Here is a 27,020-nt window from a genome sequence, read left to right as displayed (position 1 = left end):
TCTATGTATGATAAGTGGGTCTGGACCACACACTAATCACGCAGTTATATTCCCAGAAATATCCAGATAAATACAATAAGATATGCGATTTCTATTCTATCCTGAAAATAATGGAGAGGGGAAGCAATCAATAATATGCACGTGTAGTGCGCAATATTTAAAACCTTGCATAGTAAAACTGTCTGTTTGTCTCTGTCTCTCTTTCTTGCTTTTTCCCGTTCTCTCTCTCTGTCTCTCTCAAACACACTCACACACACGCGCACGCAAGCACGGACATACACAGACACACGCACGCTGGCACCCTCAGTCACACACGCACGCACACTGACGCATGCACACGCACTCACAGACAGACCAATCACATCCGAGCGCGCACACCACACACCGGGACACACGCACGCACACTTTCCCTTAGCTGTGCTTTTGTGTTTTGTCAGAATTAATGAGAAAAGTTCCCTTGCCCTAGGGGTAATTAGTGTCCTTGGAGTTAAATAAGCTAATACTTAGACACCTCTGGCACAAGCAATTATGTTTGTGTATTGAATAATTGATTCAAAGAGGGGGGAAGGGCTGCTAATCAGATCTGAGCATAATGAATTGATTTAATTAACAGGGGAATCTGAGGGTCTCTGGGAACTGCGCGCACTTTATCCGTAGCAGGAGCGGGCGCAGCACATAAATTGGAGAGAAAGGCAGTGTGAGTATGCTTTTAGCAGTTGTCAGGTCTGGAATTGGATTTCTTGAATATAGTTACAGTTTCGGAGCAAATGAGAACGGGGGGAATTTCTCTGTCGTCTAGTCTAAGCGTTTGATACGAGTACAGTTACAGATTCAGTAGATTTTACTGCTTTCCATTCTTTGTTTGCGTATGGAATTTACGAAGACCAACCAACATTGTTTTACGGGTGTAAATTGCAGTTGCAGTTTAGTCCGGAGAGGCAATTTTCTGTGTTTAGCAAGAACAAACTGAGCGCGGGCACCGCTCTTTCTTTCACGGATACATTATATTATCAATTGCCTAGAATAACATTCAAACGCGTGTTCATGTTACAAAGGTTTCCGTTACTAACGCAGATACAAGCCAAGCGTTCGTGAAATTTCAGCTTGCTGAACACATAAGGACGATTCGGCCGCTGTTTCAAAGCTCATTTCTAAGAGAAGCCTTGCGCACACCGACTGGTGAAGCCTGCTGGAGCCGAGAACGGATCGTCTGGAGCCGGACTTATCGTTCCTCAGGACGATGGTGTTGGACAAGGAAGAGAGTGAGTAACACCCCCGACGATGGGTATTTCATCTGGATGTCACATTGGAACAGTGTTTGTTTTTGTACTAGGTAGATAACCTAGCCTACCTCAGGATATAAATTAACCCACATTCCCCGTCTACGAAAGACACGTCTAGTAGACTTTATTTGGATACCCGGTAATAATTATTTGCGTTTTTTTTGTCGTGAAGAACCTTGCTATTTTACTTCAACATCCATTAGAAGTTCTCAGCACGCACATACACATACGCCTATTTTATTGCTAAAAGACGACATGTCTTCTGCAATTTGGAGCTTTATGTTTATAAATGACTGTTCACACGATGGGCATTTCAACCGTAGCAACACAACGCGGCTGTAACATGGTCCCGCTTTCTCTCTGCCTAAAGTGCTCCTCGCATCCTCTGAAGTTACAGAAGCAGCTCTTTGACATCAGCACAGGATGGGAGATGCAATTCGAGTGCTTTTAACTTGATTGCAAATTATGGATAGCACCATGCAATAGGGATGGCAGTTTCCTTTCCTAATGCAATACCTGTCTATTTTGAAATAGGCTATGTAGGTTAATGAGCAAGTAATCCCATACAATTTTACTTTAGAACAAACCTGTCTCTATTGGCGTCCTATTTTGTGTGTAAGTTGATATTTAGTAGTATATTTCATAGAATGCATACAAAAAGATTAAGCTAAACAAAAACCTCAAACTTGGAAGAAACTGTTGTGAAACTGGATCACGTAACTTCTGTTATCAGTTTGTGTAGAAAAAACAACTTTGGATAGCACTTATATCACTTATGTAGCTGATGTATGGTGATGTCTGTATTCTTAATTAATAGGTAGGCTACTTAATACCTTCTCTCACAGCCTTCTAGGACCTAAAATAGGCTATTCTTGTCATATCTCAGAGAATACTGTCATCACACGTTTGGTTTTAGCCAGAGGCTTTTCCCCCCAAAAGTAATGGCTTGCATTTGCGACCCATTATTTATGTTTGAAAATTGATATTTCATATCTCTTAGCCGAGCATCCTTTCACTTACCCATCTAAAAACCAATAAAGGGATTGCAGTAGAAACATAAATTGGTCTGTCTAGCTGAATCCATGTTGTGCTAATGTACCCAGATTAACTCAACTGTAAATTGTCTCCTTTAGATGTCTGTCTTACTAAAAGTTCCCTATATGATTCAGATGCTTTTAACAGCTATTGGCTAAGCAATATGGTAAATGTACAAGGTGATGCAAATGGCATTAGTGGGAAAGGATGCACAGGAGCATGTAATGCAGTCAATACTACATTAACTACTGATGCCCAATTACAGAACCAGGGAGAGTGGCTTTTAGGAGCATTAGGACTTGCAGAAAAGCTGAGATCACCTGCTGCTCATTGCCTAAAAGCTTCACCCTTTGCTTGCTGGGGCCGACAAACTGCGCTGGCATTTTGGTAGGGGGGGGGGGCTGCTGCTTGGCTCTGTGCTTTCCCATAGCTAGAGCAGGCTGTTAGTGATCCATTGGCTCAGAGACATTGCCTGCATTTTACAGTGTCCATACTAAGCATAAAGCCATTTAGCCTACTGTGCATAATAGGCAAGTTTATGTGTGTGTGGGCTACTTGGCAGTTCAGCATACTTCTTAAATTCTGCATATATTAGCCTACAGTAATGTGATAAGACCACCATGCAGCTTTTAAGATCATGTTTTTTGCCTTGAATCACATAAATTGGAGACTTATTCTCATGAGGCCATTTTTTTCTTAGGGAAAAAAAGAACACAGATGTTGAGTCTGACAGCCTGAGTTTTATTGAAACACTTTGGCTTTAACAGTGCTGAACTTGTGAATATGTGTGAAGTCTCTAGGAGGTCTGATGCCTCACAACGATCTAGGGAAATAACCAGACAGCTCTCTCTCTTCTAGAGAAAAGCTCATCTTGTTTCCAACTTTTGAAATCTCTTTTGAGAAAGTAGGATACAAATCAATTCCCTCTCCACCTATTTTTAAACACTCACACATTTTACATTCATGTTTTGACCTACTACAAGGCTCAACTTCACATTGACTTCCAGCTCCAGTGTAATAACTGGTTACTTAGAGTTGTAATGGAATTGATTGGATTAAAGGTCTTTACCGTGTGTGTGTGTGTGTTGGCATTACATGTGAAAACAGTGATGGACTGGAACCACCTGCTCATATCACTAACATGTAGTGCTATACCAAGTGGGTCATGAATATCAACTAGGCTTTCTGTCCACCTCAGAACTTCTGTTCCTAGCTAACTATACCCCCCCCCCCCCCCATAAACTGTATTGACAGATTAGCCCAGTCTGAAAATATAGTACATCTGGTATTCTGAAGATGCGCAGTGTGGAAGCACCACATCCTGAAATTACTTAATATGGATGTTTCTAGAAATGAATGGCACCACCTTCCCCAAATATTCCAGGTGAGCATTTTATTTTTGCCCTCTAATATAAAGTTTCCAATTGACTTCTAATTCTAGTGGAAAAAAAGCAATTCAGCCATTTTCTTTCCTTCAAGGTATTAGGAACTATCAGCTGCAGCAGAAATAATTGGGTCCTCATTGTAGACATGTCTTTGGCTGATCATTCGCACCACTGGGCTTTCTAAGAACCTGGACTGAAGAGAACCTCCAATCCTAAAACCTGATGATAAATTCTTCGTTACCTTTGCACTTTAATTTACGACCCCGTGAGAAGCCTGTCCAATGAAAGGTGTACATTCATAAAGCAATGTTTGAAATGAATACAGAGACGTGATCTGTCGGCTACTGTAATAAAACTTGGGCTTCAGGCTCCGATTTTTATTTTGAAATAATAAGAATTGCTTCATTCTTTACCGGAGTTACCATGGTAATTCTGTCTTGTAGCTATGTTATATTGATTTAGAAAGTGGACAGTAATATTTCTTTTCTGTTATTCCCTTTCTGCGGTTTGATTTCTAATTTCCAGTTGGAGATTACTTTCATACATTTCTTAAGTCGTTTTGCTTTTTTTCCTCAAATGTAATTTTCTGTCTTATATTTGCTATTTTCTCAGCTTATTGGCTTGTTCTTACTCTAAATTAAACTTGCCAATTTCAAATATTGAAATTGCATCGGTATCCTTTGCCCTAGGCTCTAAACAATGTTACAAGTTATTTCAACATTTCATATTGTGTGGTCACATCTCGTTATTAAGATGGTTTATCATGCCACCTGCTTCCTTATTGGAACACATCTCTTCTCTTTCACTTGAATACCTTCCCAGTCCAGTGGGGATACCACTGACGTATCAGTGGACAACTGTCTGGTAAACCTTGCTTGGTCAAATATGTCTTGCCATTCTACTATTGTAAACCTGAATGATTCGTTATTATCACTAATGGAAGACATGTTTTGCAATGGCTCATACGGACAAACAGGCCATGTACAGTTTACAAAGGGATATAATATCATTCATACAACAGTTATAACTCAATTACAATGTATGAACTCCAATGTGACGTCGGCATGGAAAACATACCACACATTCACACCTCTCACTCACTACTTGTACACTGCTACAACTGTTCTCTCGATCTGTTCAATATGCAACATGACACTTCAACAAAAATATTCACATCCAACATGCTGAATTTCATGTCAGTAAATGAATTTTACCATTTTTAAACAGTGAGTGCTTGATTCAGTGTGATCTACTATGATCTTGACCCAATGATGTCTCCCACCCCAAACCAGATCCCTATCAGAATTGAGTGTTTCACATCAGTGACTGTAGAAGATGTATATCATTTCCCATCATTTCAGTGGAGCTCAAAGGGCTGAATAGGGACTGAGAGACACATGTAAGCAAGATACTAGTGTACCCACCTTCCTCTGGTGCAAATGGCTGTTCTCATCAGAGAGCCACACTAACTCAATGATGCACTCCTGAGAAAGACTGACAAAGACTGTTTTCTGTTGTCGTTAGAAATTCTTCTCAACCTGCACTTCACAACATCCACCTGTTTTATTCAAAATAGTGCGTGGTGGGGGGGGTGCAAAAGGATGTCAGTAAACACGGAATTCTCTAAAGCTCCAAGGATGCCTGCTCCAACGTTACACAGAAAACCTTTTAGATGAATGATCATTTTAGACCAACTTTTATGACATCTCAAAACAACCTTATCTCTCACCTTGAGACCTGAGATGAATGCAGACATGCTCAGCATTCAGACATAGCCCTTCTAGTAATTTAATAGGATCTCTGTCATAAGTTCCAGGGTGGGGTGAAAATGACAGCCATATTGATCAGGGAGAAATCCAAACCAGTCTAATTGGAATGAATGCCAGTAGAAGCATAATCCAGATTTTACTTATGCAGGAAAATAAAAGTAAGGTGTGATGTATCAGAAGTTGCGTAGTGGAATAATTGTCAACCTAAAATATTGTCTTATCATTATGAAGTTTATGGGTTTTATACCACATTTCTGTAAATAAATAAATAATCTCCAAAATACAGTGAACAAAACATTAGGAACACCTTCCTAATGGTGCGTTGCACACCCTTTTTCCCTCAACAGCCTCAATTTGTTGGGGCATGGACTCTACAAGGTGTGAAAGCATTCCACTGGGGTGCTGGCCTATGTTGACTCCAATGTTCCCCACAGTTGTGTCAAGTTGGCTGGATGTCCTCTGGGTGGTGAATATTCTTGATACACACAGGAAACTGTTGAGTGTGAAAAACCCAGCAGCTCTGCAGTTCTTGACACACTCAAACCGGTGCGCCTGGCACCTACCAAAGGCACTTATATCTTTTGTCTTGCCCATTCACCCTCTGAATGGCACACATACACAATCCATGTCTGAATTGTCTCCAAGTCTTAAAAATCCTTCTTTAATCTGTCTCCTCCCCTTCATCTACACTGATTTAAGTGGATTTAACAAGTGACATCAATAAGGGATCATAGCTTTCACCCGGATTCACCTTGTCAGGCTGTCATGGAAAAAGCAGGTGTTCCTAATATTTTGTACACTCAAGTGTAAATAGTAACAGACCATAATTGTCATTATTTTAGTTGATACAATATCAGTACTTGTTGCATTTAGATCTTGTCTAAGTCCTATCATCAACTGATTTCAACCAGTGTATGGCTGTGGATGGACTACATTGTTTGAATGGAATGTTGGCATAATGGAAGTTCATTTGAGAAATGTAAGGAATCATTCCTCTAAAACTGGATGGCTGGCTTGCTAGCTAACAAACATACAGTGCAGATAAATTCATTATTTTACACTATCTTATCACAGCGCTGGCAAACCATGGTTGACCAACTCCCTTACCAAAATGGTTGACCTTTATCCCATCATAAGAAGGTTCATGTCCATTCCAGTATTGTAAATCCTAATTCTAAGACCCGAGGTAATGCAGACATGCTCATTGTTCAGAGGTAATGGCCCAGTCATACATGCATTAGAACGGTCTCTCTCTGACTCACACCCATAACCTTACTGACCTTTGATTCATACACAAGTAGTGTTATTCTGCTTCACATTGTGGTCTTTTGAAATCTCTGTGATGGTGTCTCAAGTAGCCCTGCAGCAGGAGCCTAATAGTACATACTGTGTATGCTCTACTGAGAGAGGCTATACAGTTCCATATTGATGATTTTACAGTTAGTGGTTTTTAATTTACTTTCAATGGTCTTAAAAGTATATACTATTCTCCTGACTCGTCTGGTTATAGCAGGAATCACTCACTTCTCACTGCAAGGCTGAGATGCCTCGTCTGAGGTGGACTGCTCTTGCACAGATACACATGGTCATTGAGACGCATGCATACATACTTCATTACGAAAACACACATCTCTCTGCCATGCTAAAGCAAGTTGTTACACTCTTCTCCATGACGTTACAGCTCTTCTCACATGTATTTATTGACCTATTTGCCTCATCTCCCTTCCCATCCTCTCTCTGGTTGCACTTGGTCATTCTGCAGTGTTCATTTCAGGCACTATTTAACTTTGAAAAGACAGCGCCAATATGATCTTGTTTTTTACGTTTAAATTTGCCCCCCCTTGGATTTTACCGTAGCAGGTTGTTCATTAACAACGCAGTGAAAAGGGTTTGAAATAGGATTTGAAAGATATTTAGACATACAAAAGGAATGCTGTTTTGTTGAATGTTTAAATGAGCTAGTGATCGCTGTAAAGAATAATTTATGTGGGAATTGAATAATGCGGCATAATTGTACCAGTCTGTTTATGCATGCACGTTTCCATTTTGAAACAAATTGATCTGCCGTTATGCCTATTAACTGCAAGACCTTGTATAATCCCTCCTGAAATAGTCCCATGATACGTATTGGTTCATGTTGTTTACTTGCTGTAGATGGAAGTGTGTGTGTGTGTGTTTTGCTCAGTAGGGGTGGAGGCCTTTGGAGGCACTCATTAACTCGAATGTATTTCTCTCTTCCAGGGAGATCTCAGTTTTCCTAGGAAGCTGCTTGGGATTATTGAACCCTGGGTGGAGTGTGTGTTGGTGTTCGCATGTGTGGTGACTCAATTATGGCTCAGGTACTGCTTCTCAGTTGAGGATGTGAGTTCAATTTAGCATTCTGATGAGGGAGGTGCTTTAATGTTTTGGGACATTTTAGCTTCTGAAAACGGTAACCCTTCAGACGTGCTCTTTTAAAGGTGTTGCTGTACTGATACCATTTTTATAATGAAAGATGTGCAGCACTTTTGGCTGCCTCACATTTTAGGTAAATTCTGAAGGATAAGGAGGAGGCATGCAGTGAGTAGAGGACAGGCTAAAGAACAACCACTTCCAACAGAAGTACTTAAGATCTTAAAGGTAGATATCCTTTTATTTTCTGTTCAGGCAGCTAAAGCTTTTTCACTTTCAAGTACTCTCAAATAAAGGCTGTGATACTAATCGTTTTAAATGTAAAGCCTATAAGTGACTATTGTTGGCCAACAAATGTCACAAATGTATTCAGGTCAAGCACATAAACTCTACAGTACACTAGTCTACATAGAAATGGAGGGCAATGCTACTTAAAACACAACAGAGACAAATAGCAAACAGCATAGAGTGCTGTCCACTAAATGAGAGGCAACTTGCTGAGAACCAACAATCTCCGATTGGTTGACCTTCAATAAATCAAATGTTAAATAACTAATTAAAGGCTGTGATTGCAGGTTTATTTTCCCCTCCTGAAAGCGGGGAGATTGGGCAGCGGGTATTGAAGTTGAGGATTTAATCATTGCTGACAATGAGTTTGCCTACACAACCACAGTTTGATCCATTAGACACGAGTGGCAGCTGAGATCCATGCACACTTACTATTGTGGTCGGCTTTAATTGAAATTGGTAACCGAGTGTGGAACATAATAACCCCCTGCGTCCATTCATGTACACACATATACACGGATACACACATACACGGATACTCACATATACACGGATACACACGCATGCTCGCGCGCACACACCCATCCCCTCTTGCAGGCAATGTTTTTCTGTCCCCATCACACCAACATGTGACAGATTCCCCTGGACTAGTCAACCCAATAATGGAGTAGCCATTTCATTTAACCCAAGAGTTGTGCTAGGTTTTTAAAAATGGCATTGAAGAATAAAGACCAGAATGGCAGGCGTAACACATCTAAGACGTCGACTGTGATGAAACAACATTGCCTATTATAAAGACATCTGGAGAAGCTAATATCTTGACTCAATAACTCCTACAGCATTCCTAGCCTGCGAACACACCACCGCAGTAGGTCAAGGGCCCTGCCTAATGCAAACCCTATCATCAGTGTGTGAACTGTCAATGGCGACCACCCTGGCTTGGTTCCCCATACAACCCCAGATCCAGGGACCTTTGAGGCCCTACTCTCCTGCCGTGCATCCAACCTGCCGCATTATTGACCCCATAAGGAGACAGAACCATGGTGTAGGAGAGAGTGCTGCCTAAATGACGTTGGAGGCCCGTTCCCCCAAACAACTGCCCCCTGTGGCGTATTCGCATTATTCAACATTAAACGCCCCACATGGCTCACCACAGTGTGGGGTTCTTTTTCCCATCCATTTTCGACTCACCGCAGACCCTGAATGGCACACCTGTCTCCTGGCATATCCTTTGAAATAATAAGTGTGCTGTAATTGCAAGGGAGTGGGGATTTCATACATCACTTCCTGACCTTGGGAGTGACACAAACTTTAGAGGCTACATTTATGCCTCCTGAATGCATTTTTAATGTGGGCTAAAATGTGTTTGGGCATTATTCCGTGCCGGATGGCGGAAAGCGTCTGTGACAGTGCTAATGGTTACATTTTGCCAGGAATCATGAAGTGGCAGATACGATTGTCCCCTTTATCAAACTCTGAAAAGATCTGGTTGGAGAATAGATGGATTTATCGCCTTATTCAAATGCTAATGCAATCGGTGAAAAAATGAATTGAATTCACACATATGAAGATGCATTCATTATCCGGGTTATTGACAGCTTCGCTGGCAGTCACCCTAATGGAACTGTGGTGAAGTAGTTGGCTCAGAGCTAGCCTGAAAGAGGCTCAGTTAGCAGATTAATGTACATTGAGTTAGGCTAGTTCTCTGAATCTGCTAACAGAGGGTGAGTTAGCGTGCTAAAAGAGGTTGATTTAGCAGCAGGCTAATAGGGGAAAGGAGGATACCTAGACAGTTGCACAACTGAATGCATTCAACCAAAATGTGTCTTCTGCATTTAACCCAACCCCTCTGAATTAGAGAGGTGTGGGCAGGCTGCCTTAATCAACATACATATCATCAGCACCTGGGGATCAGTTGTTGGTTAACTGCCTTGCTCAAGGGCAGAATGACAGATTTTTCAACCTTGCCAGCTTAGGGATTCAAACCAGCAACCTTTCAGTTACTGGTCCAACGCTCTTAACCACTAGGCTACCCGCCACCTTTCAGAGGTAGCGATTCAAGGTAGCTTCTAGAGGTTGAGTTAGCAGCAGGCTCAGAGAGCTAGCCTAACTGAGCGCTAAAAACAAACTGACACTGCAGGCCCTCAACAGAACCGGCCTAACAACAGTTTATTGGCTGGATACAAGGTCAGACACCTCCCCCTCTTCTCTCTCTCTCCAATTGTTCCCCTGATCTTTCTTCTTCAGAAGTTCTTGGAGCTAACCCTGCACAACGAGGGTTAGGAGCAATGGGCGTTTCTCTATTTTATTCTCGCTCTCTTTTGTGTGAGGGCTGTCGACAGCTCACCTTCCAAAGCTGTAATCTCACCATGCTTGCGAACAACCAAGTGTTGGAACAAGTTGGCTTCTGTAATAACTCGGAAACCCTGCCAGTTTCTCATCTCAAAATAAGCAGTAATGAATTTAATTAGAAAGCTGTTGCATATCTCTGATACATTTCTTTTTTAATTAACCCCATGTGAATACATTTAAAATAATAGGGGGTGAAAGTGTTGGGAAAAAACACCCTAATGAAGTTATGTTAATTGGGATTGTTTCTGCAGCCAAACCACAGTGAGTTGGGGCCACCAGGAGCTAACAAATCATGCTGTAAGCATCCCTGCCTCCACAGAAAAGGGCCCATGCTGACTTCAAGTGTAAGAAATGCACCTCTGACGTGATGGAAATGACCGGCGGCCTGGAGAAAAGGCAGCCCTGTTCCAGGCCACTCTACTGAGACTCCCCACACCGCGCTTGAAGCCGGGCCAGTGTTATTGCAGCCCTAATGCGGTCGCCTCATTTGGAGCGGATCAGGAGTAATTATGGTGGGGAAAGTGGCTGCCGACCACGGGGGTCAGGACACTTGTAACGTGAAAAGAGCAATTATTTCAGGAGACAAAACTCTCCCTTATCCCGGGCAGGGCCAGGGTCAATGCAAGGGACGGCTGGGCTCCGTTTCACCAGGGCTTATTAGCCGCAGCAAGCTGCAAAGTTTGCCAGAGTGCATCTCGTTAATGAACAGTCCCCTCCTCATCGGCACCAGGCCCTGCTCTACCCCACTTACCGGGGCTGTTAATTATGTCATAATCAGAGCATGCAAGCCCAGCAAGCACTTCTCACAGACCCAAGCATTCATAACACAACCGTCTGGAAATGTGGCTGTACTGTAGTATACTGTAAGAGATCACACCCAGACAGAACCCACAGGACTAGTCTAAAACATGCTGAATATAACACCATGTGTCATTGACTGCATGGGCCTGTGAACGACTACTGCGTGTGTTTTTTCTGTCTTGGAGCGATATGCTCCAACTGCGGAGGGAAATATGAATCCTACAAAGTCTTGATTATGCTTATCATTTTGAATGCACTCATTTGTCTCCTTTCAGCTGGCCTATATTCCAGCTGATATTATGACCAGATGTCTTGTGTTTTGTCTTGGCAATAGAGGAGAATTGGTGTCTACAGGCTCAATTACAGTAATGATGTGAGCTGATTGAAAGGGGCTGATTCATGCAGACAATGGCAGGACATCTGCCTGCGATCCCCATTAACCTCCATGGCGGCTGCCTCGGCCCTGTCTGGGACAACATTCTATTCTGGATTGCCATGGCCACAGCGTTTACAGTGAGAGAGGGAACACAAAAGCCTGGGTTTACAGCTTCACCCTCTTCCAAGCCACTGCAATATTCACCGGAAATTCTACTTGAGCAACGCCACCACTGGTTAAGGAGCTCAAATGGTCAGGCTACACCAACAGAACTGAACATTGCTTTTTACCAACCCAGAATCTAGGATTTCATTTTACCCACTCAACATAGTAGAAAGAAATGCCTAGTAATAAACACTAGATTATAATGACTGAATTGAAATGCTGTCCAAGAGAGCATGGTTCATTTTCCCATACAGAGTTGATCTGTTAGATGGTTTCTAAAGCCTATCATATCCTTATTGAGCAATGCTTAAACGGGAATCAGTGTATAGATTCATAGTGCCTGATTTAATGTGTCTGTCTGATGTCTTCTGCAGGAGTCAGTGAGTCACAGAGGAGATGATGAACACCGTTGTTTCACTTGAATGCAGTTGTTAGTAATGTAGCATGTCATTTCTCGGGGCATCTCTCAGCGTCTGTCATTGCGGTTACCAGTCTCTTATTTACTGCAGTGAGCTGAGAGCAGTAATTATACGGGCCCCAGAGATGAGGTCCACTCAGCCCAGCCTCCCCCAGAGACAAGACGCTGCCTGAGTGATGCTATTCAATCCCCTTCCCTCCGCAGGAACCTAGGGAGCCTGCATCACATCAAGGTGTCACTCCACCTAATTGATCAAATGTATTTAATTCCAGAGAGTGACCCCACCCCCAGGGTAGTGATGTACTGTACACATTTCTATTCAGACGTGCGCTTATTTAACAGATTAGCATGCAACCAGATCTATGATAGGAGAAGTAGAAAAGGGGATCGGAAGGCAAATCATCCCCTCTTTCTCTCTCTCCATCACTCCTTGTCTAATCTGAGGATGTGCCATGCAGATGTGATAATTGCATTTCAATGCTTTAAAGCGTTTCCTCGAGTGCACCGAATAGCTTATTTTCGTTTTAAAACCTTAAATACATCAAAAGGGTTACCACATAGATTTTATTTTTAGATAGCGGTAAAACTGATCTTGAAATGGGCTTACATAGCATCCGATTTCTATCTCTATAATGGAAAGTACATGGTCTGACAGTTTCAATGAAGGAAAAAAATATTCTTAAGAGATAAGGTCTTTAAAAAAGAAGAGGGTGGAAAAAGACTGAGATGACAGCCCTTACACCAAGTATTAATGGCAAATTAATTTCTTCCTCAGGGAAAATATTTGGCAAGGCAAGAGCTTCCTCTTTAAAAGACAAAAATGCATTCCCTGTTGGAATATGAATCATGGTCTAGCGAGCTATGTTTTTTGGGACACCAAATGACACGGGAAGGTCAGTGGCACTTGTATCTGTTAAATGGATTGGATTAAGTGGAGGCTGCCTCTTCGGCTCCCGCCGTTTCCTTTTATAATGTAACTTTTTGTTCTCTGAGAGGCGGCAGGTTGGGAAGGTGCTGTTCCACTCAGGGATTTCACATGGTACTAAGTGTGGTGACAGGTGCACAAAATGATTCTCCTGGTATTAAGGAAATTGACATGACATTTGTTTTATACATTCATTTATTCTGTCACTACTCTTTGTTTAGGAAATGCTACATGCAGTGTAACTACTACTGGAGATTTCTGAGGCTGTTTTGGTAGATGACATCAAGCATGTTTCTTCCCTGAGACAGCAGGATCTGTGCAGTAAGCATCCTGGCTTCCTCATGTATCCGAGACTTTTCCTCTGTTCAGGCATCACTCTCAGGCCCATAGAGGGAGCACTGTGTACATGGTGGTGGGGAGGAGTGTCAGACTCACTGCAGTTTCAAGTCTGGGTTAGGGAATAGAACATTGCCACATTGATGTTTAGGATGTCTCTCTCAACATAGGGAGCGCTCCAAAGAGGCCGGAACAGGGGACGTGCTTTACAGTCATTCCATAGAAGGGGTTAAACCCCCTCCTTTGCAGAGTTGATGTAAAACACACATGTTATGTAACAGGGTGGGTAGATGGTAAGTGGGGGGTGGTGGTCTAAACCAATTATGAGTGGTTCTCTGGAGGTGGGGAACGACCTTTGTGTATAATTAGTTCTCTTATTTAAAGCAAAGATTTTGAGTAAAATAACTAATTAGCTGTCATAAAAGGCAAATGAAAGATTTTTGTGTGATCCCTGAGGGAATTGAGGAAACACGATTTTTGTTTTGCTATGCGCATGCACAAACCACACACACACACACACACACACACACACACACACACACACACAGCACACTCTCTCTCTCCTCATTAAGATTGTTTTTAGTTCTGTGGAAGGCTGACAGGCGAGCACTGTTGGCATACCTGCGGAGAGCTCCTTTAACAAGCCATGAGATGCAGGTAGAACAGACCACCCTTAGCTAGTGTGGCTTCAATTTGAAGCTTTTTAGCTTCATTTACACAGAACATTGGTATTTATAGTGGGGTTTGTGATCCTAATGCGCCAGCTTCAAGGGGCCCGTTTTGGGGAGGGAGGAGGTGAGGGAGCTGGAGGGTAGGCAGAACACTAATTGATGGTTCCCATCACCAGCGCAGGACCAATTAGCCTCCCCTTTCCACTTGTGATAAAGAAATGGGACGAAGGCTGAATACCACCAGAGATCTTATTCACATACAAACCAAAGCCATCAATTTAACTAACAAGCTCACCCTCTCCCTTTCCCTTATTTTAAAAGGGGAGATGCTAATTATATTACATTCACAGTATTACTGATGGTCAAATTGCTGAACAAATCTGGATCCAATAAGGGGGGTGTGTGTGTGGGAGACAGAGGGAAAGACAAAGGAAGAGAGACAGGAACATGTGCTTTGGTATTCAGCAGAACAAAGTACCTTGTGACAAAGTGCTATGAGGTTTTTGTGCAGGGGAAAACCACATGCTCAGAGAGGAGAATCAGGGGCATTTGGTGATACAACTGCCTAGCTACCAGCAGAGTCTCTGTTTATCATGGAAATAACTACTATGGTTCCAGTGAAACTACAGGGTGGCTGCCCAACACCACTGACATCCAAACACAACTACAGAGGACATCAACACACACATTAGAGCACTACTCTCCTGTAACGGCCATCTCTCTGACAAATATACTGTAGGTCAATAGCAACTGCCTTTACTAGAACACAACACCTCAACAACACATCACACCTCTGAGGATAAAGACAAAACATCTAGAAAATGTACTGAAGTTATATAAATGCTACAGCGGGAAAAAGCTATGAAATTCAAAGAAAGCCTCCCAGCATACCATGTCTTTAAACCATTGGGCATTTGCTGTTTTTATTGGCACCCACATACAAAGCGATGGCCGTCCTCCCTCCCTGTGACGCAGGCTGCGTCCGGTTTTTGAGAGAAATGTGTTTTGAAAGCAGAGAGGCGAGCGGTGGCCGTCGTGTGTTCTATTAGACAGATCAATAGCTCAGTGTGTGAGAGTGTCTTAAGAGCTGTTGTCCTGTGCTTTCAGCTGTGGCAGACCTGTTAGTGCTACGGAGGGGTGCCGCCTGCCACTGCCTCTGTACCAGCAGTGGCCTGAGGGGGGCTTTTAGTCCAAACACAAATGTCAGCCACACATAGACTATTAGTGTTTAGTGCAGTTATTAAATGGACGTTATTTGTCCTTTAGGAGGCTAAAAGGCACACTTAAAGGGGACCTGCGTGACAGCGGGGCAATTTGCGGGTTTAGTTACTCAGGCTCGCTCGTTGCTGACACATGAGTACAGATAAGTGTAAAAGAAGGAAAGGCTGTAATGCAGCGAGCGTGGTGTGTGTCTGTGTGAGTGCGCGCTGAGAGGCACTTAGGCCATAACATATCTCACTGGGGTCTGCGAGCAGCGTTCTTGTGGTCAGAGGCGTTTTAAAAGGTTAATGTTAATCTATATCAAACAAAGCCCATGAGAAGCTTTTACAGCTGTGGACAGTTCAGAGCAATGAGTGCTGATGAAATGGTAGGTGACTAACATAATATACAGCATGCTGTAAATACCACGGTAAGCAATGTGAGTGTTACTTAAGAGTACAGCTTCAAAAAATCAGTAGGCCTGCCTGCCTAGTGTGGTTTACCTGGTGTAATATAACATCTGTTTCTATGGGAGCAGCAAGTGGCGTGAATGTAGTCCAATGTGATCTGTGTGCCTATCTGAACGGAAGAGTGTTCATGTTAATGCATATGAGCAGAGGCACTGTGGCCCTCTCTCACGTGAGGCTCTGCTGCCTCAAGACGCTGTAGCAGCAGCGTTATCGAAAAGAGAACATGAAAAGTCACTGGTGTTCCTGGGCAGTGAATCACGCCGCGGCGTATGTCTCCTTATCGCTACAGGTGTGCCGATGCTCTCCGTCCAGCCCAAAGGGAAACAGAAGGGGTGCGCTGGCTGCAATCGCAAGATTAAAGACCGCTACCTGCTCAAGGCCCTGGACAAATACTGGCACGAGGACTGTCTGAAATGTGCCTGCTGCGACTGTCGCCTGGGGGAGGTGGGCTCCACCCTCTACACGAAAGCCAACCTCATCCTCTGTCGCAGGGACTACCTGAGGTAAGAGAAGCCACAGTCAGTCGCCCCTCATAGAACAGAAAGGCCGCGCCCCACCTAGGGCTGTGTCATTAAAAAGTGCTCCCTCTCTCACTACTGCTAGGGTAACGCCACCATGAATGTCTATGAACCTGCCTCTCACTAGAACTCTCTATTGGGTCCATTTGTATGTGAACCAGTGTTTTTCTCGAGCTTTTAGAAGACATTTCCTCCCAGGCTGTTTTGGTAGATCAAGCGCCTGTTTGTTCCTCATTATAGGATATCGATGCTGACTAGATGTGTGTCAATTAAGCCTGAATCCCATTATGCTCATGTGCTGACTCTCCCCAGGCTCTGATCTGAAGCCTTGGGAAGGCAGAGTGGAAAGTTAACAATTCAATGTTTGTTTTTAGCTCTCTTAAAAAAAAAAATGTGTTGCTTGTTTACATGAACACAGCACTCTCCCCTTGCGGTACAGACCTGGTTTCAGTAACAGTAGAGATGGGTCATGTTGTGTTCTGGGACGACTCCAGGCAGGCTAGCTTCAACTTTAGTGTCTGTGGCTCAATGTTTTCCCCCTGTATCCTGCCATCTGCTTCCTAAATTAAACATGATCATTTCCTGGGCGTTAAGTCACATTCCCTGGGGCTTCCGAATGAGATCCTACCATTTATCCCTGAGACCATCCCCTGGGGGCCAGCCTAGAGACCTTGCTGCCTCTGCCCCTCTCCCTGTCTCTCCCCTCCCTCCCTCTCTCTCCCACCCTGCCCTACCAGCAGGTCCCAACCGAGAGGGGCTTAGGGGCTGGGCGTTGAGAGGAGCCATTACCATCCATCAGCTCCCACCAAGAGTTAATGCTGTTAGGATGCAGTGAGAGAGGTTCACTAAGACTGCTGCTGCCCCCGGAAGGGGCAGATGGTGCAGATGAGGTCATAATAAACGGCGCAAATGACAAGAGAAGGCAAAAATTATTAAGCCGAGAGTGGCGCTTTTGACATGGTTAAATATGATCCCCTAAAAGGGCCGGCTTCTCCCTCCCTCTATCTGATTGATTTCTCCCCCATTATGAAGGCCTTATCGTGGACATCAGCTCCCTGATGAAAATGTGTTCCTATGGGCTAACTGGCCTGACAGGCAGCTCTGCAGAAAGCAAACTCAAAGCAAGACCAGGGCAGAGCAGTGAGAGAGGAGGGAAGAAAATGAGGGGCAGAGGGGGCTAGAGTGAGAGGAAGGAAGCAAGGGAGCGAAACGTAAAGTAGGAGAGGCGAGGGAGAGATGGGCTTTCTGTGTTTCTGCCTGGGCCCTGATGGCCTAATGAAATCCAGCCCACTCGTCTGCTTTTCAGCCTGAGACAAATGCATGCCACTTAATGGCTGAAGATGTTTGAGATGAATTCTATTATGGAACAAATTAAAAATGTTCCCTCTCAGCAGCAAGGGAAGAGACAGTTTTAGAGCTTATAGTTTTAAAGTAGGTGACGCAGGCTCCATACGGCCTTGTAATCCCCTCACAGAGCCCCCGTCCTGCACGGAGAGAGGAACGCTTCCCCTCAACTCCATTAATGAAGTGGAATCCTCCTGTATGGAGCTGCAGTTCATTAGAGACATGCAGCCAGGGTGGATCAAACACACTTTATTTCCCTGGGTTTGGAGGCCTGCCATGCGCACATTAATTATGATAGGAGCTCCGTCTGTGTTCGTCCTTCAGGAGCACCGGTAACATCTTGTGCACACCCCCCAGCCCCCCGCTCTCCCCTGCCTGGCCTGCCAGCAGCGTCTTCTAAAACCTCAGATCAGAAGTTTCTGAATCCACTTGACATTCTATTCCCTCCGTTGTAAAAGACTGGGTTGGTTTATTAGCAGTTTTACCACACTTTCATTATCACGCAGAACAATAGATTAATTAGGTGTTTCATTTTTGTCTGGGACTAAGGATCTGGCGACCTCGCCAAAGAAGGTTGAGAAGCCAGTCATGCTTTTGATCGCCTGAACCCCAAGCCTGACATTGTTTTATCTTCTAACTAAAGAATATTTTAGGGGGAACATACTGTATCAGTCATCTACTTATCAAAGTAGAGTGCTTTTAATTTAAATTTAAAAGCACTTTTTTTCAAGCTAATGGACATTGTAAGTTACGCAGTACCGTCGGCACTGCAATGGAAGTAGATATTAAACTGTAATTAAAACATCTTATCTGTGGATGTATTAATGGATGTCAAACTTCTCTGCCACCCACTGGAGATATACATTTTTTTTTAAATGTATTTAAAAAAAATATATAAATAAAACAGTTACTTCTTTCCTCAAATAAAGTAGTAACATTTTCCAAGTCCAATCTCAATGAAACAGAAGACATGTAGATGATGCCGGTATGCAGGGGGAGAGTTTGAAGTTAGCGAAGCAGCAAGTTCAAACAGCTAAAGAAAGCACACCTGTCTCTCCAGATCCACACTAAATCACACAATAACTGAAGGAGTGGAACAATGGAGGAGAGGCTCTTTAACTTTAATGGCAGTTCATTTTGTTTCAACCAGCCAATATCAGTGGAGGAAAATGACTTCCAGTATAAACTATTTTGTTTTCTCTCAACGCTGTAGTGTTTATTTTTTTCTCAATCTTGGCAGTGAACAGTTCACAGCATGCTAAATCTGCCTTTTTGGTAAAGCACATTTATTTTTTTATGGCATTCTGTTGAAGATCATGTTTAAAATTTCAGTTAATGTTTCAATTCTACAAGCACACTATGCTATTTTGTTACTGTAAACAGTATGGATTGAATAGATATGCTGTGACAGGTCATTTCACAACTATGAAAGTCCTTCAGCACCCTCACTGGAAAGTCCCACTAACCGGCCTCACCATGGTAATGGCTGGTTTCACTTTATCTTACATTATATAGCTTCAAAATCCATCCCATTGTCTCAGTTTGAGGGTGACCTTCCAAAAGAGTACTTGTAACCTTCTAATCCACTTAAATTAACCACTATTTTAAGCTGGGCCCTTTCTGTGCTTCAAACCCTGCCTAAAAAATTTACTTCTTAACAAACTAGGATTGGCAGCGGTCTGTAGTGATGGGCAATGTAGTCTGCCCTCAAATTTTCTGCAGCATTCATTCTGCACTTCAATGGGACAAACTGGAAAAATCTTATATATGTCGAAATAATTACTATACCAGTTGTGAGGATATTGACTTTTCTTAATCCTAACAGACAAGAAAATGTTTCTGCATCATGAGCTACTGCACTGTAATTGTACCAGTCACACCATTACAATATGTGGGAATTCAGGACCCCTTTTTTCTCCCCAATTTCGTGGTATCCAATTGGTAGTAGTTAGTCTTGTCCCATCACTGCAACTCCCATACGGACTCAGGAGAGCCATGCGTCCTCCGAAACACAACCCAACCTAGCCGCACTGCTTCTTGACACAACGCAGATCCAACCCGGAAGCCAGCCGCACCAATGTGTCAGAGGAAACACCGTACACCTGGCGACCTGGTCAGCGTGCACTGCACCCAGCCCGCCACAGGAGTCACTAGTGCACGATGAGACAAGGATATCCCTGCCGGCCAAACCCTCCCTAACCCGGACAATGCTGGACCAATTGTGTGTCGCCCCATGGACCTCCCAGTCGCGGCCAGTTGCGATAGAGCCTGGGCTCGAACCCAGAATCTCTGGTGGCACAGCTAGCACGGCGATGCAGTGCCTTAGACCACTGCGCCACCCGGGAGGCCCATTTGTAATCATTCTTAAAAGAACTCAAATCTCTACTGTATGGAACTCAAATCTCTCTAGTGCTATGCATGCTGGCCTCTGTAGTCCCTATTCCACAGTGCCCTCCCACTAGATAGTCAGCACAGCGACTCGGTCTATTACTCAAAGTGCGCTGCATTCCCTATATCATCCACAGAGCCCAGGGCCCACGCCGCCATAACACTGAAACATAACCTACATGATGGCTTTACATCACTGACATGTCCCCTGGGATGCATACAACACTGCATATAATAAAGCATCCATATTCACAGGGCCAGTCAAGTAGCAGGTCAGCACACACACAGAAGGACAGACTAGGTCTGAGTCAGACCACAGAGATGATAACAGCCTGGTTTAGTTTGAGCTAGAACTGATGCAGATGCTGATAATAACAGAATCAATCCAGAATAGAATATTGGCTCCTTTTCATCTGTTTTTTTTTTAAAGAGGAAAGAAATCACTAATATAATTTTAATACATCTAAAAGCCTGACAATCATTTTACCAAGTGGGTTTGAGCAGCAGCACCTCGTCCGGGTGGCATGGAAAGCTCAGCGTTCCAGAGGTCTATATCAACACACTTTACTGGAACAGTAACCAGTTCTAACAATGACTTTGTTCAACACCTCGTTTCTAATAGATACTATTAGAACCAAACAGCTCTGTCTCGCTCTCTTTCCCCTAGTCTAAGGCACCAGCAGCAGTCCTCTCCTCTGGGGCAGTGTGCTCTAATTAGACCCTGGGTCTGCTGGAGGGATATATGTTTTCTGTGACAAGGGGAGAGCAACCGACAGAGACTAATATGGAGAGGGGATACCAACTTTTGACTATTCTCTCCATCTGAGTCTCCTGAGCCCACAACTTTGGGAACGTGTTTGCCACTCTGACAGTATGTTAATCTGCTGTCGCCTGCCTGATCCCCTCTCGCAAAGCTGTGGCGCTGTCCCCTTTTCCTGCCTGCAGAATGTACAAGTCTATCTGTGATTCAAAATCTTCAAATTAAACATAAGGGCAGGCGCTTGGAAAATGTAAATGTGACTGGGGGCTGCAGGCTCTGGAGTGGAGTTGCCTTTGCTTTGCTTTGAGGAGAAAGATCTACACCAGTGCCTCTTGCTCTGCTTGTGACCTTCATCGTTTGCCTCCTATCTAATAAGCTTAAACAAACAGCAGTGAAATGTGAGTTGTGCGTCTGTTCAGTGTACTGCCGAACATCTAGTTACCTCTCCAAGGTCTCCCCGCCATTCTCCCAGGCAGTCTCTGAATGAAACAGAGGGGGATCGAGGCAGTATCCTTGCAACAGGAATATTTTGAACATTTGACTACATTATAGAATGTAGCCTCTTGTGTAAAATCCAGCTGGCTTTGGTTGGAGCAAGTCTCATTAGGTACTTTGGTTTTAAAATAAGAGAACTTTCAACAGTTCAATTGGTTGCCTCAGACCTGTTTTCATTGCTTTCGCTATGTGCTAGGAGAAAGGCTTTGAAGAAGGGGATTAGAACCATGTGATCATTTTAATTAGATCATTAGCAAAGAATTAACATCTAGGTTTGTAGCCCTCATTAACAAAAAATACCAAGTGTGTGCCAAGATAGATTTGTGTATTACATGGGATGTTTTCGGATTTGTCTGTTTTTCACCTTTCTTTCTGTTTTTTTTCTTCTTGGCTTTACTTTTTGTTCGCTCCTCTGTTGCATGATGGCTAAGGAAGGTACGTTAATCTCTGTTTTTCTTTCTTTCTTTCTTTCTTTCTTTCTTTCTTTCTTTCTTTCTTTCTTTCTTTCTTTCTTTCTTTCTTTCTTTCTTTCTTTCTTTCTTTCTTTCTTTCTTTCTTTCTTTCTTTCTTTCTTTCTTTCTTTCTTTCTTTCTTTCTTTCTTTCTTTCTTTCTTTCTTTCTTTCTTTCTTTCTTTCTTTCTTTCTTTCTTTCTTTCTTTCCTTCCTTCCTTCCTTCCAGGCTCTTTGGTACAACAGGGAACTGCGCTGCCTGCAGTAAACTGATCCCAGCCTTTGAAATGGTGATGAGAGCCAGAGATAATGTTTACCATTTGGACTGTTTTGCCTGTCAGCTTTGTAACCAGAGGTAAGGAGAGCGAGAGCTCACAACTGTGTCGTGAGACTGCCTTTTTGAAATATGTAATGCTGTTCTGAAATGGCCATTAGCTCAAACTAGTTAGCCATTTAACAAAAAACCTGCCTCTTGAGGTGCAACAGATCTGTTTTGGGGTCAGTAAAACTAAACCCAGACTGTCTGTGTAAATACAGATTTTTGTTGTCTGTCTACCCATTTTGAAAGCACACACGTGTTGCATTAGCAACACTCTGTTCATTCTTTTCTATGTTGACCCTGCCATTAGTTTGTCCTTGTTTGTGTTTTGTGACTAGAAACAACTGGGATTATAAACTTGAGGGGAACAAAATTAGCTCATGTATCAAAAGTGATACAGCTGCCAGACCAATGCCAACACTCACAATGCTTTAGTTGAAAGGTTCACTTTAAGCCACAGCAATAGACCTCCAAGAGGCCACTCTAAGGGAACATGCCTTACAAGTTTGGGTACCACACTACAGGGTAGTGGAATTAAACACACATAAAAAAATAAAAAATAGACACCTTAGTGACCCACATGGGCCAAAGCCTTGCTCACTCTGTCCTAGGTCCTGACCTCTCCTCACCTCTGAGCTCTGCACTATTGCATCCATACTTACCCTCCTCACAATACAATGCAACAATCCCATAACAGTACCACAGTGCCGCACAGAGAACACTCTGCTAATCATGGGGTATTGTGACCCTCTCCATCCATACAGCACAAGCACATTAACCTTCCACAGGGATGAGTCAGTAACCATGGTGAGCACCTGGCTGGGGTATGGGAATGCTGGCTGCAGCCACTCATGGGGCCAGGCTCTACTGGCTCACTGATACCACGGCCATTGCCCCTCTGCCAGCCCTCAGCCTGCCCAACACATTACTGTGGCCCAGCCTGATAAGCAGCCCTTCCATCAGTACGGCTGCTCTTATCTTCACTCATTCTGTCTATGAAGCTGTGTCGTACAGTACATAAGCACCGCCATTTAAAAGGATGCCCTTGAACAAGGCAGTTAACCCTCTGTTCCCCGGTAGGCCGTCATTGTAAATAAGAAATTGTTCTTAACTGACTTGCCTTGCTAAATAAAGGTTAAACAAAAAAATCAGTGGGCCTACTTGGGGGGTGTTTTTTGTCTTCAATTAACTCGAAACCTAGAGAAACATTCATACACGTTGGCACCCAAACTGGCGTATGGAAAGCTCGTCCTGTTGCAAGGTTTCCTTGGAAACTGGTGTGGTGCTTTTCTTGTTTGCCAAGCCTGGGAGGGGTCTGTGCTTTCATTGGGCGCCAGTCTATTTGTACGCACGCTTTGAAATGATAGTTTTTTTTTTATCTACTTGTATTTGAAGCCACACCTTCAGTGACCATCAGAGGGGCCTTTGAATCACACACAAGGAACAATGGCATTTGCAAACAAGCGACGTCGCCAAACGGGTACAATCAAAGCCCAGAGAGCAGCCATGGCCATCGCCTTTAACGGCTGATCTCAATCAACCACATTCTTCTCCTAGAGCAATGCTATCATTATCAGCCCGCCAACACAAATAACTGTCATATTGTCCGCTACTAATCTCCTTTGTCTCCCCACGTTGTCCTCCTTTTTATTAATGCTTTGCCTTTGTGTTTTCCTGGCTGGCAGGTTTTGTGTGGGGGACAAGTTTTTCCTTAAGAACAACATGATTCTGTGTCAGATGGACTATGAGGAGGGCCAGCTGAACGGCAGCTTTGAGACACAGGTTCAATAGCCGGGCCCAGTGGCAGCGACCAGGACCCTCGGCCCGCCGTACTTACACTTGATGCCATGGATGTTCTGCTGCACTTGGGAAGAGGAGCGTCTGTCTGCTTGCCTGCAATACTTTTTAAATAGCCCTTTATCAGTCCATAAGGACTCTATTGTAAATGTACTACTTTTTGCCCCTCCCCTTCCCACCCCAACACTGAGCAGTTACAAGTTTTGATGTACAGTTGTGCCTGCTTAGCTGAGCACTGTATTGCTTGTATGTTTTTGTGACGTTTGTTTTGGGTTTGTTTATTCTTTTCCCCTTTCGGGAACGTTTCCTTGGAGGGTATGTACAGTCTGTTTTCTCTGTATATATAAACTGGAACATTTATTTTATGAAATGTAATGCAATTTTATTACTAGTGTGAATTAAAGATTCTTAAATGTTCTTAGTGAGTTTTTTTTGTTTGTATACCAAAACCAAAGTTGTTTGAGGAGGCTGGCCCATGTGTTGATATATCATTATCATCTCTCAAACCACAGAGCCTTGCGAGGGGGAAAAAAATATTTTTTTAAAAGCAGTGCAGAAAAAAGGAAGTTTTATTACATTTTGCAAAGAGTGCTGATGGAATTAGAAATGCTGTTTCAAATGAACTAAATAAGATTTTATTTGGAATAAAATAATGACTTCTCCAGACTGTGTTGTTGTACTGAGCGTGCAGGTGTCATGAAAGAAGCAGTGTTTGGATGAGAATGCAGAGAAAGAGCGAGAGAGAGTCTGCACCCACTGAATCATGCCTCGCTAATTGCCATCTGATTATGAGTGTGAATTGGCTGGGAAATGAAATGCACCAGCAAATAACAAATTAGATCATAAATACTCATTGCATTTGAGTTTATTCTAACTAGATGTGGAGCTGCAATAACCAATTTAGGTTGGTGGCACCGTCACTTTATCTGAGGGGAGAAGGTAAGGAGCAAAACGCAAGACTTTGTTAAACATCTTATTATGAAATAGAATTGTGTATACAATGTGGTATACTGGAATTATATAGTTTTATTAGTTAATACTGTATTAGCAAAAAATATCACTTGAAACTGTATCAGATAGAAAGTAACCAAAAATGTGAGACATTGCATAGGATGCAATGTTTGAGACCTAAAATAAGGCACTGTCCACTTTAAGAGAGAATTATGAGTAAAAGCAAAGCTTGCCTTGAACATATGGGGTATTAAAAGAGAGCGGAGCATATTCAACAGATCTGAATAGCTTTTATGTACAAAGGCATTGCAATTAAGGGATTGCTACTTAGGTGACACAATCCTTTGTCGTACTACTTTTGATTTTCATCGGTTGGTGGTAATTCTTGTTTCTATGGGCTCAGAGCCACAGGAGACCTGCTTTGCAGCGTTTCTGCCATTTAAAGCAATTAGCTTCATTCATCCTGAGCAAAAATTGTGAGGAAACCAGTTGGGGTCTTTGAGCATATTGAAATTTCATTTAAGCATGTCTAACACCTTGGGTAAGAAAAAATATATAAAACAAACTTTAAGTTTCTCTAAATGGACCCTTTAATGTTACTTACCACAAAAACTTTCAACAATGTTTTTCAAAAGTTAAAAGGACACAGGTAATTAAAGAGAACAAACATCAGTCTTTCTTTTTTCTTTTTTTTTTACTGTAAAGGCATGTATTAAAAACTCCCAAAATAAAATGCTATGTATTCATATATTTTTTGCAGACCTATATTCTAAATGTACAGCGTTAAAAAATAGATTCCTTTTGAGTGTTCAAATCTGGCCCTCAGTCAGTCGCCTTGGATTACTGTGCCACAATGACATCGCATGTTTTGATAGTGTCAGAGCTCTCAGCTCAGAGTGAACACCACTCCTGTAATTAGTGGGACTTAACAAGTCTGGAACACGTTGTAGCATATAGCCTCGCTTTCTAGTTCCTACCGCGACAACAGTACTGTACATACAGATGATATAAAACCTGTGCTCCGCAAACATTCACACAATCAAGAGTCATATAAACAAACGTGATACCTCAACACAAACCCAGAACTAAGACCCACTCTGCACACTGAGTCACAAAGCATAGAGCTGGTCCGTGTCTGGTCGGTGCAACACCCAAATGGAGCAATCAGTGTAATCATAATAAAGGATGTAAGGCTTTTAATGGCAGTAATTAACATGCTGGAGGTTTTTACAGGTGCACACAGAGAGCACTGTGTGTTAGGGGTATACATGAGGGTGACTGTGGGCAAGCCAGCGTGTGACTGGAACTGTCTGTCAAGGTTATGGGAAAGGCAGAGAACAATTGCCAAATGATCATAAACTTCTAATGTTTCTCCTCCACCTGCATAGCTGTGGCATTTCCAGTTGGATGTGGGGAACACATGTTAACTGAACTTTCCAGTTTCTGCAGGATGCACACAACTCCTATTCAGCACACCCCCTGTCTTCAATTTCCTCTCTGCTTATGTGACTGGCTGTACCTCAGATTCTGGTCAATGTGTGACATTCTGGAAGCACTTTATTCCAGCAGAAAGCAGACCAGCGACATAATTTGCTAACAAATAAATGAAGTGTGCAATGTGCATTAATTAGAAGTTCATAAAAAATTCAGACTCACCGGCAGGTGTGCAAATAAAGGATTAGCAAGACATCAATTACACCACATAAGAGAACCTTTTAATTGCAGCTCCTGGATTGATTTATAGAGGGAGACAATCAGGCTCCGTGCAAGATGGCTGATTGCTCTTCTTCTGGAAAAATAATGAGAAAAAGATCTCACCAGGTTACACTGTGTCCTCAGCTGCATACACACACACACACACACACACACACACACACACACACACACACACACACACACACACACACACACACACACACACACACACACACACACACACACACACACACACACACACACACACACACACACACACACAGACAGACAGACAGACAGACAGACAGACAGACAGACAGACAGACACTGCTGGTCTGCATTCCCATCTGCCTATGTTGGTGGAGAAGTTATTAAGCATGTTGAGCAGTTATGACTCAAGTCTATGAATTAATTCTCCAGTTTCCCTCCACTGTGTTC

The 27,020-nt window shown here is 43.0% G+C and overlaps 1 protein-coding gene across 2 annotated transcripts; it reads left to right on the top strand.

Moving 5' to 3' along the window:
• Nucleotides 1-437: 437 nt before the first annotated feature.
• Nucleotides 438-24,353, top strand: lmo1 (LIM domain only 1). Of its 2 annotated transcripts, none has more exons than XM_014176014.2 (4): nucleotides 438-697; nucleotides 16,155-16,368; nucleotides 22,050-22,175; nucleotides 23,825-24,353. In XM_014176014.2, the coding sequence occupies exons 2-4, from the start codon at nucleotides 16,163-16,165 to the stop codon at nucleotides 23,928-23,930; spliced, it is 438 nt and encodes a 145-aa protein (XP_014031489.1). In that variant the 5' UTR covers nucleotides 438-697; nucleotides 16,155-16,162; the 3' UTR covers nucleotides 23,931-24,353. The 2 variants fall into 2 exon arrangements, with proteins under 2 accessions (XP_014031489.1, XP_014031488.1); XM_014176013.2 differs by having other exon boundaries at nucleotides 438-1,262.
• The last annotated feature ends 2,667 nt before the right edge of the window (nucleotides 24,354-27,020 follow it).

This window comes from Salmo salar, chromosome ssa26 (assembly GCF_905237065.1).
Source record: "Salmo salar chromosome ssa26, Ssal_v3.1, whole genome shotgun sequence".
NCBI classification, from domain to species: Eukaryota; Metazoa; Chordata; class Actinopteri; order Salmoniformes; family Salmonidae; genus Salmo; species Salmo salar.
The sequence above is the reverse complement of the archived record's forward strand: the minus strand, read 5'-3'. Positions and strand labels throughout refer to the sequence as shown.